General features: G+C 40.6%; 1 protein-coding gene across 1 annotated transcript in view; it reads left to right on the top strand.

The window, feature by feature from the left end:
- Nucleotides 1–13,695, top strand: part of NSMCE2 (NSE2 (MMS21) homolog, SMC5-SMC6 complex SUMO ligase) — a 134,600-nt gene that overhangs the window by 27,803 nt on the left and 93,102 nt on the right. The window contains exon 3 of the mRNA XM_069780051.1: nt 1,859–1,965. Within this exon, the coding sequence (XP_069636152.1) occupies nt 1,859–1,965 (107 nt within the window). The remainder of the gene's footprint in view (nt 1–1,858; nt 1,966–13,695) is intronic.

A 13,695-nucleotide genomic window follows, 5' to 3' on the forward strand; every position in this document is an offset into this window, starting at 1 on the left:
TTCCTCCTCTTTGAGCTTTATTTTAATGCATCTCTCAAGTTGCAACATTATTATTCTTTACCTAAAGCTTTTTTTAACTTTTAGGAAAGATGATGTTAATACAGCTCTCTTGGTGTTTAACAATGCACTTCTCTTCCCCTAAAAAAAGAAAGATTTAGGCCACTGTAGTTTCTTTATGTTGTGGATATGATTCATTTTGGCCATGGGAGGAGAATGACAGTTACTTGCTACACAAACCTTTCCTGTGATTCATGGAGTGCCATTTGTGTCAGCCTTGAAGGAGGCACTTCATATGCTTCCTAGCAGGAAGGAAAAAGAGCATGATCATAGTTACCAGATAGGATATGGAAATTGGGTGGGAGGGAAGGGAAAGGGGAGAGGGAAATGCTGATTATTCAGAAGAAAGTTGCAGGAATGCCAAGATTCTGTCTGCAATATGCATTCATCTACTTAATGAAAAATGGATACATACCAAGCCTATATATAATTAAGGTAAACATCATGACTGTAATTGCCATGTTCACAAAATAGTATGGCTTATTATGTAACTTTTTTGTGTAAATATATCTTAGCACTTTTCCTTCTGTCTCCTGGATCTATCACTGTTTCATATGGTATGAAGCTCCTATCCCCAAGTGATGTGTTTCAGCAACAGTTTCAGGTTTTGCTCTCAAGCTAAGACGGCCGTATACAATGCTTTATGTTAGCTTTCTGCAGAGACAGATTTTTGTGCTCTAACTTACTAATATAGTTAGCAACTTAAGAAGTGCAGTAGCTTGCCAGATCAGAAGATGTTTTCCTTTCTTCACAAAAAAGTAATTTAAAAAGCTATACCACAATTTTCTTCCTAAAAATAAGAGCACAGATTGGCTACTTAAACTGCTTGTAAAGAAGAATACTCCATTAAATGACAGCCCTTAATGCTGCACAGCAGACTTTGGGGCTCTTTAACGGCTTCCAGCTGCTTCCAGCTGTTTTCTCTATACCTAGAAGGTGCAGGGTAGGAATAAATGGGAATAGAAGTGGAAAGTTATGTTTCCTAATTCTTAATTTCCTAAATAGGTTAGGGGCTCATGGCTGGCTGTCCTCCCGCAGTTGGCAGTATTTGGTGTGGTACATGCACCTGTGTCAGGAGATACAGCTGTGGCTGTTCAGCCCTGTAGCATCTAAGAAGAGTCCTTATCCAGCCAAGCAGATGCACAGCAACATTAGAATGGGAAAGCAAAGGTGTAGTTAGAGATGAAAGGAGTGAAATTAGGAGGAATGCAGAAGAGAATAAAAGTAGATGTGAATTACTAAGCACATGTCTTGTATTCATTGATTTTCACTGGCAATTAAAATTTTACTGCTTGATTCACCAATGCTATTCAGTCTTCCATTATTTCCTGTGTTATAAAATGCTGGCTCTGTTTTGATTTTGCAGTAGCTATGTTTATTGGGGATAAGGGGTCTAATTATAGCTGTGAACTATACTGTACTGAGAGGGCATTTAAGTTTCTTCTGACTATTTCTGAGGCAATGTGATGAGTCATGAAATATAACTTTTGCAGAAAATATCCTGATTGCCTAATGACTAGGTGTTGGTAGATGAAATTACACACACTCTCTCTTGTTCACATGAAACCAGGGAAGTGTCTTTCTGAGTAAGCTGTTTGTTCAAGTTACCCAAGAAATGTCAAGGTTTACAAGTTGCAAAATAGGAAAAAAAGTATATGTTTGAGGAGCTTGAAAACACCTACTGTGCCTTACAGATGCTTGAGATATCACAGCATTAATACATGTCTTCATATCTGTAAAAAAACTGCTGCCTAAAAATAATACAACTGATCATCCATGTACAAAATATTTTGTTTTGCAGATGATGTAGAGGATGTTAACAGTATGGAAAGCGCTATGTTAGAATATGCTGCAATGGACAGAGAACTTAATCATTATATGAGAGCAGTTGAAGAAACGGTAAATCAGGTAAACTGTCACTTCTATTAAAGTTATGAAAATATATCCTTACTGAAGTATTTTCTTTCAATAGATACCAATGTTACATTAAAACAATAATGGACAATAATAATGGACAATAATATCTTTCCATCTTTTAGTTGGAAAGATAGATCTTTGACAGGTATAAAATACTGAAGTTGCCAGTTAATTTTTCCTCCTAGCTCCCGTGCAGTGTGATACAGCTTCTAATTCCTCCCCACCAAACTTGCGTCAGTTGAAATATGGGACAAATAGTGCTTTGGGAATGACTGACTGTGTCGTTAAGACACCGTCGTCTCAGATGTTACCTGGTTCACGTATTGCAGAAGGTGGAAGCTGCGTAATGAATGAGGCAGCTGATTTCAGGAATAAACAAGTGGTTGTGGCAGCGGGGAACTGATGAAGCCTGGTTTCCAGTGTCTTCCTGCCACATGAATTTGCTGGTGCTGTGAGGTTGTTAATTGTTCACTCAATTAACTAGGGTCTCGTTTGCTACCTGACCGCTCATTTTTGCAAGAGCTGTCGCATTTCGGCACGTTCAGGGGTTTTCTAGCTCGGCGTTGAGCATGACTGCAGTTGCGCGGCAGGTGCCGGGGCTATCCGGATGAAACGCACCCAGCACGGGTTGCGTAAGCTCCTTTTCATTAGCGAACCGGGCTCGACGGAGGACGCCGCGCGTTAGGCAGCTGAGCGCCAGCTTTCGGAGGACTTCGCCCTCTCTGCCTTTCGCGGACAGGAGACGACGTCGAACAAACGCCCTCGTACCGCCCCGCTGCGCCCCGAGGGCCGGAGCGCGGCGCCCGGGGAACGGCCGCGGCCGGGCGGGGCCGGGGCGCGGCGGCGGCGGCGGCGCTGGCCGCCAGGGGGCGCCGCGGTTGCGTTCCCCGCGAGCCGCGTTCCCCGCGCTCCGCTCCGCTCCGCGGCGGCCGGCTCGGCCCGGGGCTGCCGCGGGGTCCCGCCGCCTGCGCAGCGCTTCTGCTCCCCGCCAGCGCCGCCCCTCCGTGCTGGCCGTTCCCGCTCCGCCATTATCTCGTATGTCCTCATGATTATCGTCCTGTCAGCCCCCTTTGATTCTCTCTCGCTGGCTGTTGCACTCTGCGTAATCCACTCAGCTCTGTAACCTTGTTACCCCGATTCCAGTGCGCTGCTGCTGCTGCTTCTGCGTTCTCTCAGGCTGTCCCTGACCGCGCTCTTCAAACAGCTCCTTCGTTTCCTCTTTTCTAATCATCACAGCCCGGCCATTAGAAAGCAAGGTATTGAAAGTGTAGGCTCCACGGCAGATCCAGACATTGAAAGAGTCAATTTCAGTGCAGTCTGTACTTGATCACTTCATCTTTGCGCCACATCATGCTTGGAGGACTCGACTTTCAAAGTAACCTATTTTAGGGTCTGCAGATAGACTTCTAGGTGTCAGTTTTGTACGGATGTCTCTAGAAAAGGCAAAAGCACATCCCTGATTTCCTTTCAAGGTGTGAAATCTGTGTTTCAAAGCATTAAGGTAATAGAGCTCTTCAGTTAAACCTGTCTTGCTATTATCTTGCCGTTGGTTTTTGCTGTTTTTAAAACAAAACAAAAACAGGAGAGCAAAGCAATGCATTTTCTACTAGTTCTATTCTGAGAAATGCCTACATGGTTTTTATTTTGTAGAAAGGTTTTCCTGTAATTTTTAAAAACATCCTGAGTCAGATGCTTAACCGAAAAATCTTCATTCAAAGAATTAAATATTACATGCTTAAAAGGAGTTGAAAACTATGTATACATCAGCAAATGTTGGGCAGCATTAAATACAGTCACTGTTCCCCATGCAGTCTTCAAATGTACTTTTCAACTCAGATGTCATCGTAATTGCAGACCTCCTAGTTTGTATTTGTCAGAAACTGGATGGATCAGAACTTTTTCCTTTTATTTGGAATTTTCATGATTTTTAAAGCTTTCCTAGTAAAACATAATGTAGTCCTTGCATCGTTAGAGATTAATCATGTATATCCAGACTTGAGTGAAACATAGTAGGTTTATATTTTGATTGTAAACTATTAACTAATTGGTGTGTTATTGTTATAATAGGAATTTCAAGTAATTTTCAACAATGTAACTTTGTTAACTATTCCTATGTATCAGCAGAACACTTTCTGCATCCTTAGGAATATAGAGTAAGCCCGTGCCTTCACCAACAAAGCACTCAAATCCTGTTTACTTCAGATGCCCTCACTCCCAATCTTTTAAGTTAAGCAGAAGTTTAACTGCTTGACTGAAGTGAAGAAATTTTTGTGGGTTTAGGTAGGGCAAAGATACATTCATGATTTTTAGGACTGGATTCAACAGCATCTGTTGTGTGCATATATATGCTTGTATGCAAAACCAAAAAAAGTCCTGGAAGGGTTGGTTTTCATTTTTTCTCCCTTTTTCCCTAATGTAGCTCACTTATGTTGTGTCAGAGACTCCTCCTTGCTTTGCTAAAACAGGGTCCTTCCCTGTTCATTCATTCCTTAAGTTTTAAAAATGCAGCTTCAAGACATTTAACACATTTAAGAGTCTACATGGATTATAAAGTCAGTCATGGCTGATCTATTAGCCTCTAGCCACATTTCTCCTATCTCTGTTTCCTACCTTGCTCTAGGGAATTTTCTGTGCTTTCCACTGCCAGCATCCTGAACAAAACTTTCTGAGTAAGGGAAAGAAGTGTATATAAGCTTATGCAGTAAAACAGAGATACAATCTGTTCTCTAAAAAGTAACAGCTAGTGCTTTGTTTTGGAGGATAGCTACATGCCATGCCTCTAGAACTGCACAGCGTATCTCCAGTTACCTGTCAGAGACAGCTTAAAATCTGCTTCTGGAAAACAGGTACTGTTGCTGAATTTGAATGACTGCACCTGGAGGTAGCTGTAGAAAGGCTTAGGTTTAAAATAGCCTCCACTGGCTTGCTCCCGGGTTCCATCTGAATTCCTTACCTGAGGGCTTTCTCTGGGGAGTTACAGCCGGTCATTCATTTTCACAAGCAGACTGCTTTTCATATACAGCGTTAACAGTATTTGTCTCAAGCTGCAAAACACATTTTATGTGGTTATTTTGTGAGTTTGCATGGTGTCATTTTTTCTGGTCTGTAGTTTCTTCATACAGCAGTGAATCTGAAAGTATGTTATATTCTGTGTTTCACCTTCTAACCACCTGCTTGTAGTGAAATGTCCAACTGGAAGTTAGCAAGATAAGGAGACAGCAGCAGTTAAAATTCCTGATTTATTATTTTATTTGGTGTACCTTTAAATTATATTGACAAAAAGATGATATTGTACAACACAAGTATGTAATGTAAATAACTAGGAGCTAGCATGAGATATATTCACATGTTTTTAAAAGCCAGTTTTTTTGTTGATTGAGGCTGCAGTAGGTGGAATGCAGAAGGTGAAACATACCAGCATCCTCTTCTGGTTGAATCAGCAGCCTGTTGAGCAAGAAATGAGCAGTTGAATCACAGTGTTTCCAACAATAGGCTGTGGGAAATCCTTTGTGGAAAGTCCCTGTGCCACTGGATTTTCTGTACCTGTGTAATGACTGGACCCCTACTGCTTCTTCTTTTTCCATTTTTAACGGGTATTTTTAAAATAAATTAGCCAGTATTTGGGTCCTTTCCATGCAAAGTCTGGACAGCACTCTTGGTGTAACAACAAAAGACTGATGGAGCTGGAGTATCTTTTGCAGACTTCCTTATACTCTTGAAGTGGACCTAAGTGACTGGGACCCAAGCTGACTTAGCCAGTTCAAGTGTCCCCTACTTAGGGAGAGCTCTCAAGTGGCCAGAGCGCCAGCGTATTGTGCCTGCTCTTTCACTCCCACTCTACTCTCTAGATTAGCAGGGGTGTTGGTGGTGGACTTTGATCACTATCTCAGCTTTTCAAGCATTTGGCTTGTTTGGGACTCTAAAAGCTGGGGTAAATTTTCTGAAGTCCCTGGACTTCTCTAAATAAAATGGATCACAATGTATTGTAGATCAATCTAGAGAACAAGGAAGACATAACTAACTTTCTAAAGTTGCATTATTCCTGCCTCTCTTTCCTTCTCCTGCAGGGAAAGAGAACCTGGGCTATTTTGTTTCTTTTGCAGGTGAGAGCAAAGTGTTGAATATGGTAGTGGCATCTCTGGCAAAGATTGCCTAGTACTTCCTCTTGCAAGTTACTGCTTTGCCAAACATCAATTTATCTTTATTGAATCGTGTCTGCCTTTTGCTAAGCCTGAGCGCTGTGAGGGAGGATAAAATGTAAACCTGAGTGAGATGGAAGAAAAACACAGGACGTGTTTAAGAAAAATGTTAAGAGCCATGTTAAGAAAGGACTGAGAGTGGGAAGAGGTAGATGGAAAGGTAAAGGACATGGGCTTGGGAAGTCATGAGGTCATATAGACAGATGAGAAACGAGACTGGCTGAGAGTGCTAGGAAGGAGGTGGTGTTGAGCTGGAAGAAAAAGGTGGAAATGTTAGAAATTACATTGGTGCTTGGGTTTTATCCCTACTTCTGCTACAGCTTTCCCATGTTGTTCTAGGCAAGTCATTTCTATCACCATGTCAGTGGCTGCTGACATCTTTGTTTTCTGATTGTCCTGCATGGAAACTGATTTGAGCAATTATAACTGTAAATTAGATCAAAGGTAATTATAGTTTGAACACAGGAAGTTAAATTAAACATGTTCTTGTACGTAGTTTTACAGATAAACCCCAACAAACTGGTGTAGCTGTGTGTCTTGCATAGGGTTTGAAATCTGGATGTGTCAGTCATTCATGCCTGTGTGACTTCACACCTTGTCAAGTGTTTAGTGTTCCTTTGGCAAAGATGAGGAGTGCACCATGTTCCTTATACAAGAGCAGTTTTGTCCCTACAGAATATACAGGAACTACTCTTACATTTGTTTTGTATTTTTGATAATAGTTCCCTTTAGACTAGCAAGTTCATTGGGCAGGGGATAAGAGTGGATGTTTGTTCACTTTGTCAGTAATTTCGAGCAGATTACTTAGTACTGGGGTCTGTTACCTTCATGGCCAAGTGTGTAGGTTTTAATTCTGCAGAGGAATAATTCTCTTCAGTGATGTAAGTCATATTAATTCCAAATGTGCAGCTTGTGAGTGATCTAAGGAGCATCTGCAGAAAAGGAAAGAATTGTATTTAAAACTGCTGTACAGGAGAGTCCATGGGCTATGTTTGACTTGCAAACTATTCAGAAGAATTCCAGTTTCTTCACTTAAAACCCTTAATATAATGCTCTGGTGACTTGGACAGTCTTCCTTGGTCTCAGAAAAATGAAAGGGACTCAAAGGTAACATCTCTGTTACGCGGGCTCTGCCAGCATAGCTGTGTTGGCCATGGGTCCTACTCGAGAAGGTTCTGCAAATATATTCAAGTCATCTCTTTTGACAAAGCAGACTAAACCAACAAAACACTTTCTGTAGTGGTAGCTCCACCTGCAGTGTGGGTTTTGAAGAAATAGCAAGGTCAACCAGGGCATGTGATTCCACCCAGCTCCCATCCTCCTTGGTTGTACAGCTACGGGAGCAGAACTAATGTGATGACGAAGTCCAGTCTGTGTAGCAGGCACTGACAGTGTCATCAGTGACCTCCGCTGCCTGTTAGAGACAGGGCTGTGCTTCAAAATCAGATTGTCACTTAGTTTTCTGTAGGGCTAAGTAACAGGAAGACTACGAATCCCATGGGATTCGTGTGTTTTAGTTGATTCAGGACTCTTTTGTCAGTGACTGGCACTGTGATACCCATTACACTGTTGGCAGTGAAAGAATTTTTGACATGTAACTTGCTAGTTTCTTGGAACAAACAGCCTTGTTTGGTGCTGACGCTTTCTTAATGAGCACTTTGCTCTTCTTCTTGCTGCAGTGTCATGACAGCATGTTTTAGGGCAAAATCCACTGATGATATCCATATCTGCAACTGTGACCTTTACTGTTCCAGCTGAGTTCAGAGCATTTTCTCTGCTACGTGCAGTGCATTAGTGTTGCTTGATTCTGAAATCTTGTATGCTAGCCATGAAAATTTTGAGAACTTCTTTTCATCAAAAAAGTCCTCTGCTACACAGAAATGGCTCAGGAAGATGTTTGTGGAGTCTGCTACCATGAAAATGGGTTTAGTGAAATGGATATATCTTTTCTTGGGCTGGCAGAAAAAATAAAAGAGCTCTTACAGTCTTTCACTGCATTTATTCTGACTCTGTAATTGTAGAAACTAGTGAATCTATCTTGAAGTTCACTTGCAGTGCACCATCAGCAGCAACAAGTCAATCCCCTGGTAAAGGACATTGTACCTGTGCAGTGTCTTCTCTCCCATCAAACAGTAAATAGATTTCTGGAGAACTTGCTTCATCTTCAACGTTATTGTTAACAATGGCTGTCTCCTTGGCCATTATTCCGGTACTTTGAATGCTAACTGGAATTGCTCTTTAGTGCTTGTTTACTTGCCTACTAATGAAGCCACTTCAGATTCATAATTCATTTTACAGAGTATGCAAAATACGGACATTGGATCAAATCCTTATCATGACTCGGGCAGGATAGTAGAGGAAAATAGTGTGTGACTATAGTTGTGCCTCTACATATGTATAATGCCATAGGGCTTACTAAAACTTTTACAGGCAAACTTAATTCTGGCATTTACTAGCTATGGAGTTCTTTAACATTTTAAAGTTTCTTCAGTGCAATTTCTTTGATGTAATTCATAATCAATAGTGTAATGCTTGCTTATAATGCTTGCTCAGTCCTACTGCCATCTCCAAATAGTAATTCACGCAATATTGCACTGTTGTAGGCATGTACTCCGTTTCCTGCAGAAACTGGGACAAGGATGCATTTCAACACATTTCTAATATTTACTTTATAATATTTACTTTACTTTTTTGTGTCTGTCTCTGTAAGTGTTGGGCTAAGCATTTGATGGAAGCCGCTTTTTATTTTCCCAGAATTAGTAAGCTGTGTGTATAGGTCACTACAATAACATGTTAGAGTCCACATTTGATGAGCTGCAATAAAATATTTTTTTAGTGAGCAGTATATAAAGAAGTAGGAGTAGTGTTTTATTTTATGTGGGTTATATAGCACATCCTCAGTAGTGTGTCTGAGTGTCTCATAGCAAGCATAAAAACGTGTCCTGCTTTTTGGAGACTAAACCCTGGAAACCCTTGCACACGAACATAGGCTTATTTGACTTCACTGTGGTTACTTACATTTGTCAAGCTAAATGTTTTCCTAAAAATTTGCAGTGTCAGCACTGTAGTTGCCTTGGCTTGCATAGGTAGCAGTGGGCCAGCAGGGGCCACAGCTGGTTAGCAGAGTGAGGATTTGGGTGAAATGAAGTGTTCTGGACCTAGGACCATCACATGGAACTGGGAGATCCATAGACAGGGTGGCAGCAGGGATAGTGTTTAGAACAAGGAAATCCTCAGAACCCCATAGTAATTTGAAAACTGTGTTTGTTATGTTGGGCAGTGGTGCTGCCCAGTAGGTAGCAAACTAGCCTGGGATTAAGGAGGACTGGATACTATTTTCAGGTCTACTAGCAGCCTATGTGGTTGACCTTGACAAATTGTTTCACTCTGTGCCTTGGGCTACGGTCCCATGTTCATTAATACCATTTTTGTGCAGTACCAAATCACCTGGTAGCACATTCTCATCAAATAAGCCAGATCACATGATACCATGTTTATGCTGGCTGTATGCCGGTTGCAGAAGGACAGACGCTACCTGATGGAGCATAACTCTGTGCAAAATTAGAATTGGCTGAGTGGGTTGCACTTAATCAGTGCGTCATGCAGCTGTGGTGTTTTTGATCTTGTACTAGACATACTGAAACTGAATTTACTATCTAGTTCAACCATGATCTTGGTCATGTGGATAGCATCCCATATCTCTGTCTATAAAGAGATTTTTTTTTTCCTACCTGAAGATTTCAAAGCAATTTGAATTCTTTTTTTAATGATTTGATTTTAATACTAAGGATTGTAGTTGGCAGCCTGAACTGTTTCTGGAATTCCAGAAGGTCACAACAGAGAGCAACCGAAAGTCTCTGTGGTTTGGATCCCTGCTTTTCTAGGCACTGTCTGCATTTCAGAGTCAACATGAGTTAACTCTGTCTGGTTTAGCTTAGCCTAGAGGAAGAAGATAAAATTATGAAATGTAATGAAATTGGTAGGTGTTGAGGTAGATAGCCAGTGCAAATTAAAAGGCCATCTTCATCTCAAATCATGGATTATTATTTTTTTGTTGATGAAACTTATTACTGGAAACACTGGAGTTGAGTTTCAGTTGATCAGTAGTGAAAATAGTCTTTCAAATTAACCATCTTATCTAGAAAGCTCCTGCTGACAGTCCAAGGATTTAAATGCTGGGGCCAGGGAGTGGGGGGGGGGGGGGGAGTGCTAAAGGCTGGATGATTCTCAGCAGCAGCAGGGGTTTTGACTTGAAATTAATTTCTCCTGTTAATTGAACACACCCGAGTTGATCAGTGTCTTTGGGGAGGCAGTTCTGGAATGTCCTCCATAAAATGTCTCTCTCCAAATGTTCAGTGTTGTTTTAATTACTGTAATTGTTTCCAGAATTTATATGTGTATATTTGGTGTTTTAATATTCCTCTCCCAAAAGTTTAAATGTTAGGTCACTCATTTAAAAACATTTAGTCTTTCTCCTAGGATGTTTTTTAACTGACCTTATCAATAAAAATATTCAGTTACACAGATTTTTCCTCTGCAAAATTCTTAGCAGCTTTATAATGAATCACAGATAAAATGTTGCTTACAGCATTAACTAGATCACAGTTTTTTATAGCTGCTACTACCATGAATTTGTTTTTGTTAAAGAATTTCAGTTAAGAAGGAGTTCGTAGAAGTTGCTACTCTCATTCCTAGCTTCCTCATAAATTACATTATTTGGGACTTTTTCTGGTTGAGCTATCCAATACTGGGCATAAGCAGGAGGAGAGTGCATACAACATATTAAATGTAGTTTAGAATGTACCAAATTCTTGCAGCTTTGTAGTATGGATTGTTCTGAATGTTTTAACTTCTACAGAACTGCATATTTAGGACCTTTGTTAAAATGGAAAGAACTGAAGGTTTGTGGAGCATTTCTTTGTTTTATTTTTTGATGTTGGGAGTTAAGAGCAGCTTTTTGATGTTTATTTCATTAAATTGTATAATGGGTTTCTCATGATTTTTAGCACATGCACTAAACTTGTTCTGCAAATGTCAAATTGTCTGTCTTTCTCACCTTTCATATTGCTCCTGTTGATGGGAGGTAGTGCTTTGATTTAAAAGAAGCAGCATGACTTCTTTGTGTTTGTGATTTGCTGCAGTATGTAACTATGCCTATTCTAATGCCTGCTAAAATAAAAAATAAATCTGCTTAATAGTACATATGCATTTTATTATCTTTCCAACTTGAGGCAGGGGTTTCTAAAAAGACCTAAATCCTGTGAGAAATCAATAACCAGATGTCACAGTAACTCCCAAATGTGGCCCCATTGTTGATAACCTACTGTGAGTTACAAACACTGTGCTTGATAATAAGGGTTGGCAAGTTGGACTAATTTCTGGGCTCTCATCTTATTTAACTGAGCTAAATGCGTAGCCTGAGTAAGCTGATTTAACCAGCTGAAGTATTTCTTTTATCCTTAGACTTGTGTGTTAACACTGACAGTGCATGAAAAATATTTTAAAAGACTTAAGAAAATAAGCGTGTACATCAGACACATTCAAAACTTCCTTGTAAAGTGTAAAGTTCGCATGTTAACGTCTACTCACACATACTATGCCTGATAAATTCTACAAAAGCAGAGAAATGAAAAGCTCAATGATGTTGCTACTGTTAACCCTTCTGGCTCTTTTCAAATGTTGGTGCCTTACTGCATTGCCACTGCTTCTGTGTGGTGTTTATTCGACAAGATACTCATCCTTTGTTCAAAGCTGTTATGATGCTATTTTTTCCCCAGCAGTCTGTTTTGTGGGGAGAGGGATAGTAAGGGCTTGGATGCAGTGGTGAGTTTACAAGGGTTGCTGGGAAGATGGCAAATCTTTTAGGGAAAACTTCTGGGGTGTGGTTTTGTGGTGTGTGATAATTGTTGTAATGATGAAGCGTGGGCTGTAGATGAAATGGTTCTCCATGGATATTTTTATGCTTAGTTGGAGGTGATCAAGGGATACAGGTAAAGGCTGGGCTACACTAGAGGCAGTTTGGTCCGGTTCAGTAAAACTGTCTGTTGAAACAGGGCGTTTCTGGACTTAGCTATTAACAACCCCACTGTATGCTCTCATTCCCCACAAAACAACCCCACCTTCCTCCACTGCTGTCTGTTAAATTCCACTAGCTACTGGAGCCACAGCCCTCATCACCACCTCTTCTCCCCAGAGTCACATTGATTACGTTCAGTTTGGTGGGCAGGTCCCCTTCCTCTCCCCTTGCTTCCCCTCTTACAGCCTGCTTATGCTTTAGAATCCCTTTCTCGTCTTCTTTTGACCAAAACCAGAGTTGCATTTTGTTAGTTAGTGTCATGCACTTGGAGAAGACTTACAGACGCATTGCCTTTTCTCCCATCCACAGCACTGCATTATATCTCTTGGTGGACAAAATCTGACAGAAGAGTGGAGATCCTGTTGAACAGTGTCTTAAGAGAATCCAGCCCATCAGCTGGATTTGCACAGAGCTGCCCCATCAATTATAATGATGTGTGTCTCTGCTAACCACCTATCAGCTAATTAGACCTGAGTATAGCTGGTCATCCTCCTTAATCTACCAGTTAGGTTTGCATATGCCTGGCCTCCTTCATCAGTCAGGCTTATAAACATATACCAGGCAAATCGCATCAACCAGGTTTATACTCACAGTATGGATAACTATAGTTGTAACATGTATTACAGCTCAAAGTGAGTTTACACTCAGCCATTTCAAAACCCCACAAAACTCAAACCCAAGCTCCTTATATTAGTCCCTCCTTATACTAGTACTTTTCGGTACTTATTTGTCTGTTAAATTTTTAATAGAAGAACAGTGTTTTATGGTAAGGAGAAAATCCAGCTAAAGCAAAAAGCACCTACAGAGGGTCACAGGTGTGGCTTTACTTCTGTTCAAGGAGAAACTGTCAGTTAATTCAGATAAGAGGTGACTATAGTAGAAGTGTGTACAGTCATGGATGGAACAGAGGTGCTTGTTCACAATGTGTCGCATAAAAACAAAGAGCCATTTAATGAAATTATCCAGCAGCAGGTTTTAAACCAACAAAGGAAGTAACATTTTGCAGTGTGAATAATTACATTGTGGAATTAATTGCCACAGGATGTTTTGGAGACCAGAAGCATTAATGGGTTCAAAAAGCTACTAGACAAATTCGTGAAAGGAAAACTCATTGACAGCTATTAGTTGTAAAGATTCAAATACAGTCACTGTCTTGGGAAATAAAAGCTACTAGACAAATTCGTGAAAGGAAAACTCATTGACAGCTATTAGTTGTAAAGATTCAAATACAGTCACTGTCTTGGGAAATCCCTAAACTGCAAGTTGTTAGAAGTAGGGAAGTTATATGGTGGGAAACGGGAAGATCTTTCTATTTGGTGCTCTTGTTGTACTCCTACTCCAGCTTTTTGCTTCTGCCAGTGTCAAAGACAAGAGAATACACTGGATGGATCTTTGGTGTGATGCAGTACTCACATCTTTATGCAGCAGAAAACAAACTACATAGAA

Source organism: Haliaeetus albicilla, chromosome 3 (assembly GCF_947461875.1).
Source record: "Haliaeetus albicilla chromosome 3, bHalAlb1.1, whole genome shotgun sequence".
In the NCBI taxonomy this organism is placed as follows: domain Eukaryota; kingdom Metazoa; phylum Chordata; class Aves; order Accipitriformes; family Accipitridae; genus Haliaeetus; species Haliaeetus albicilla.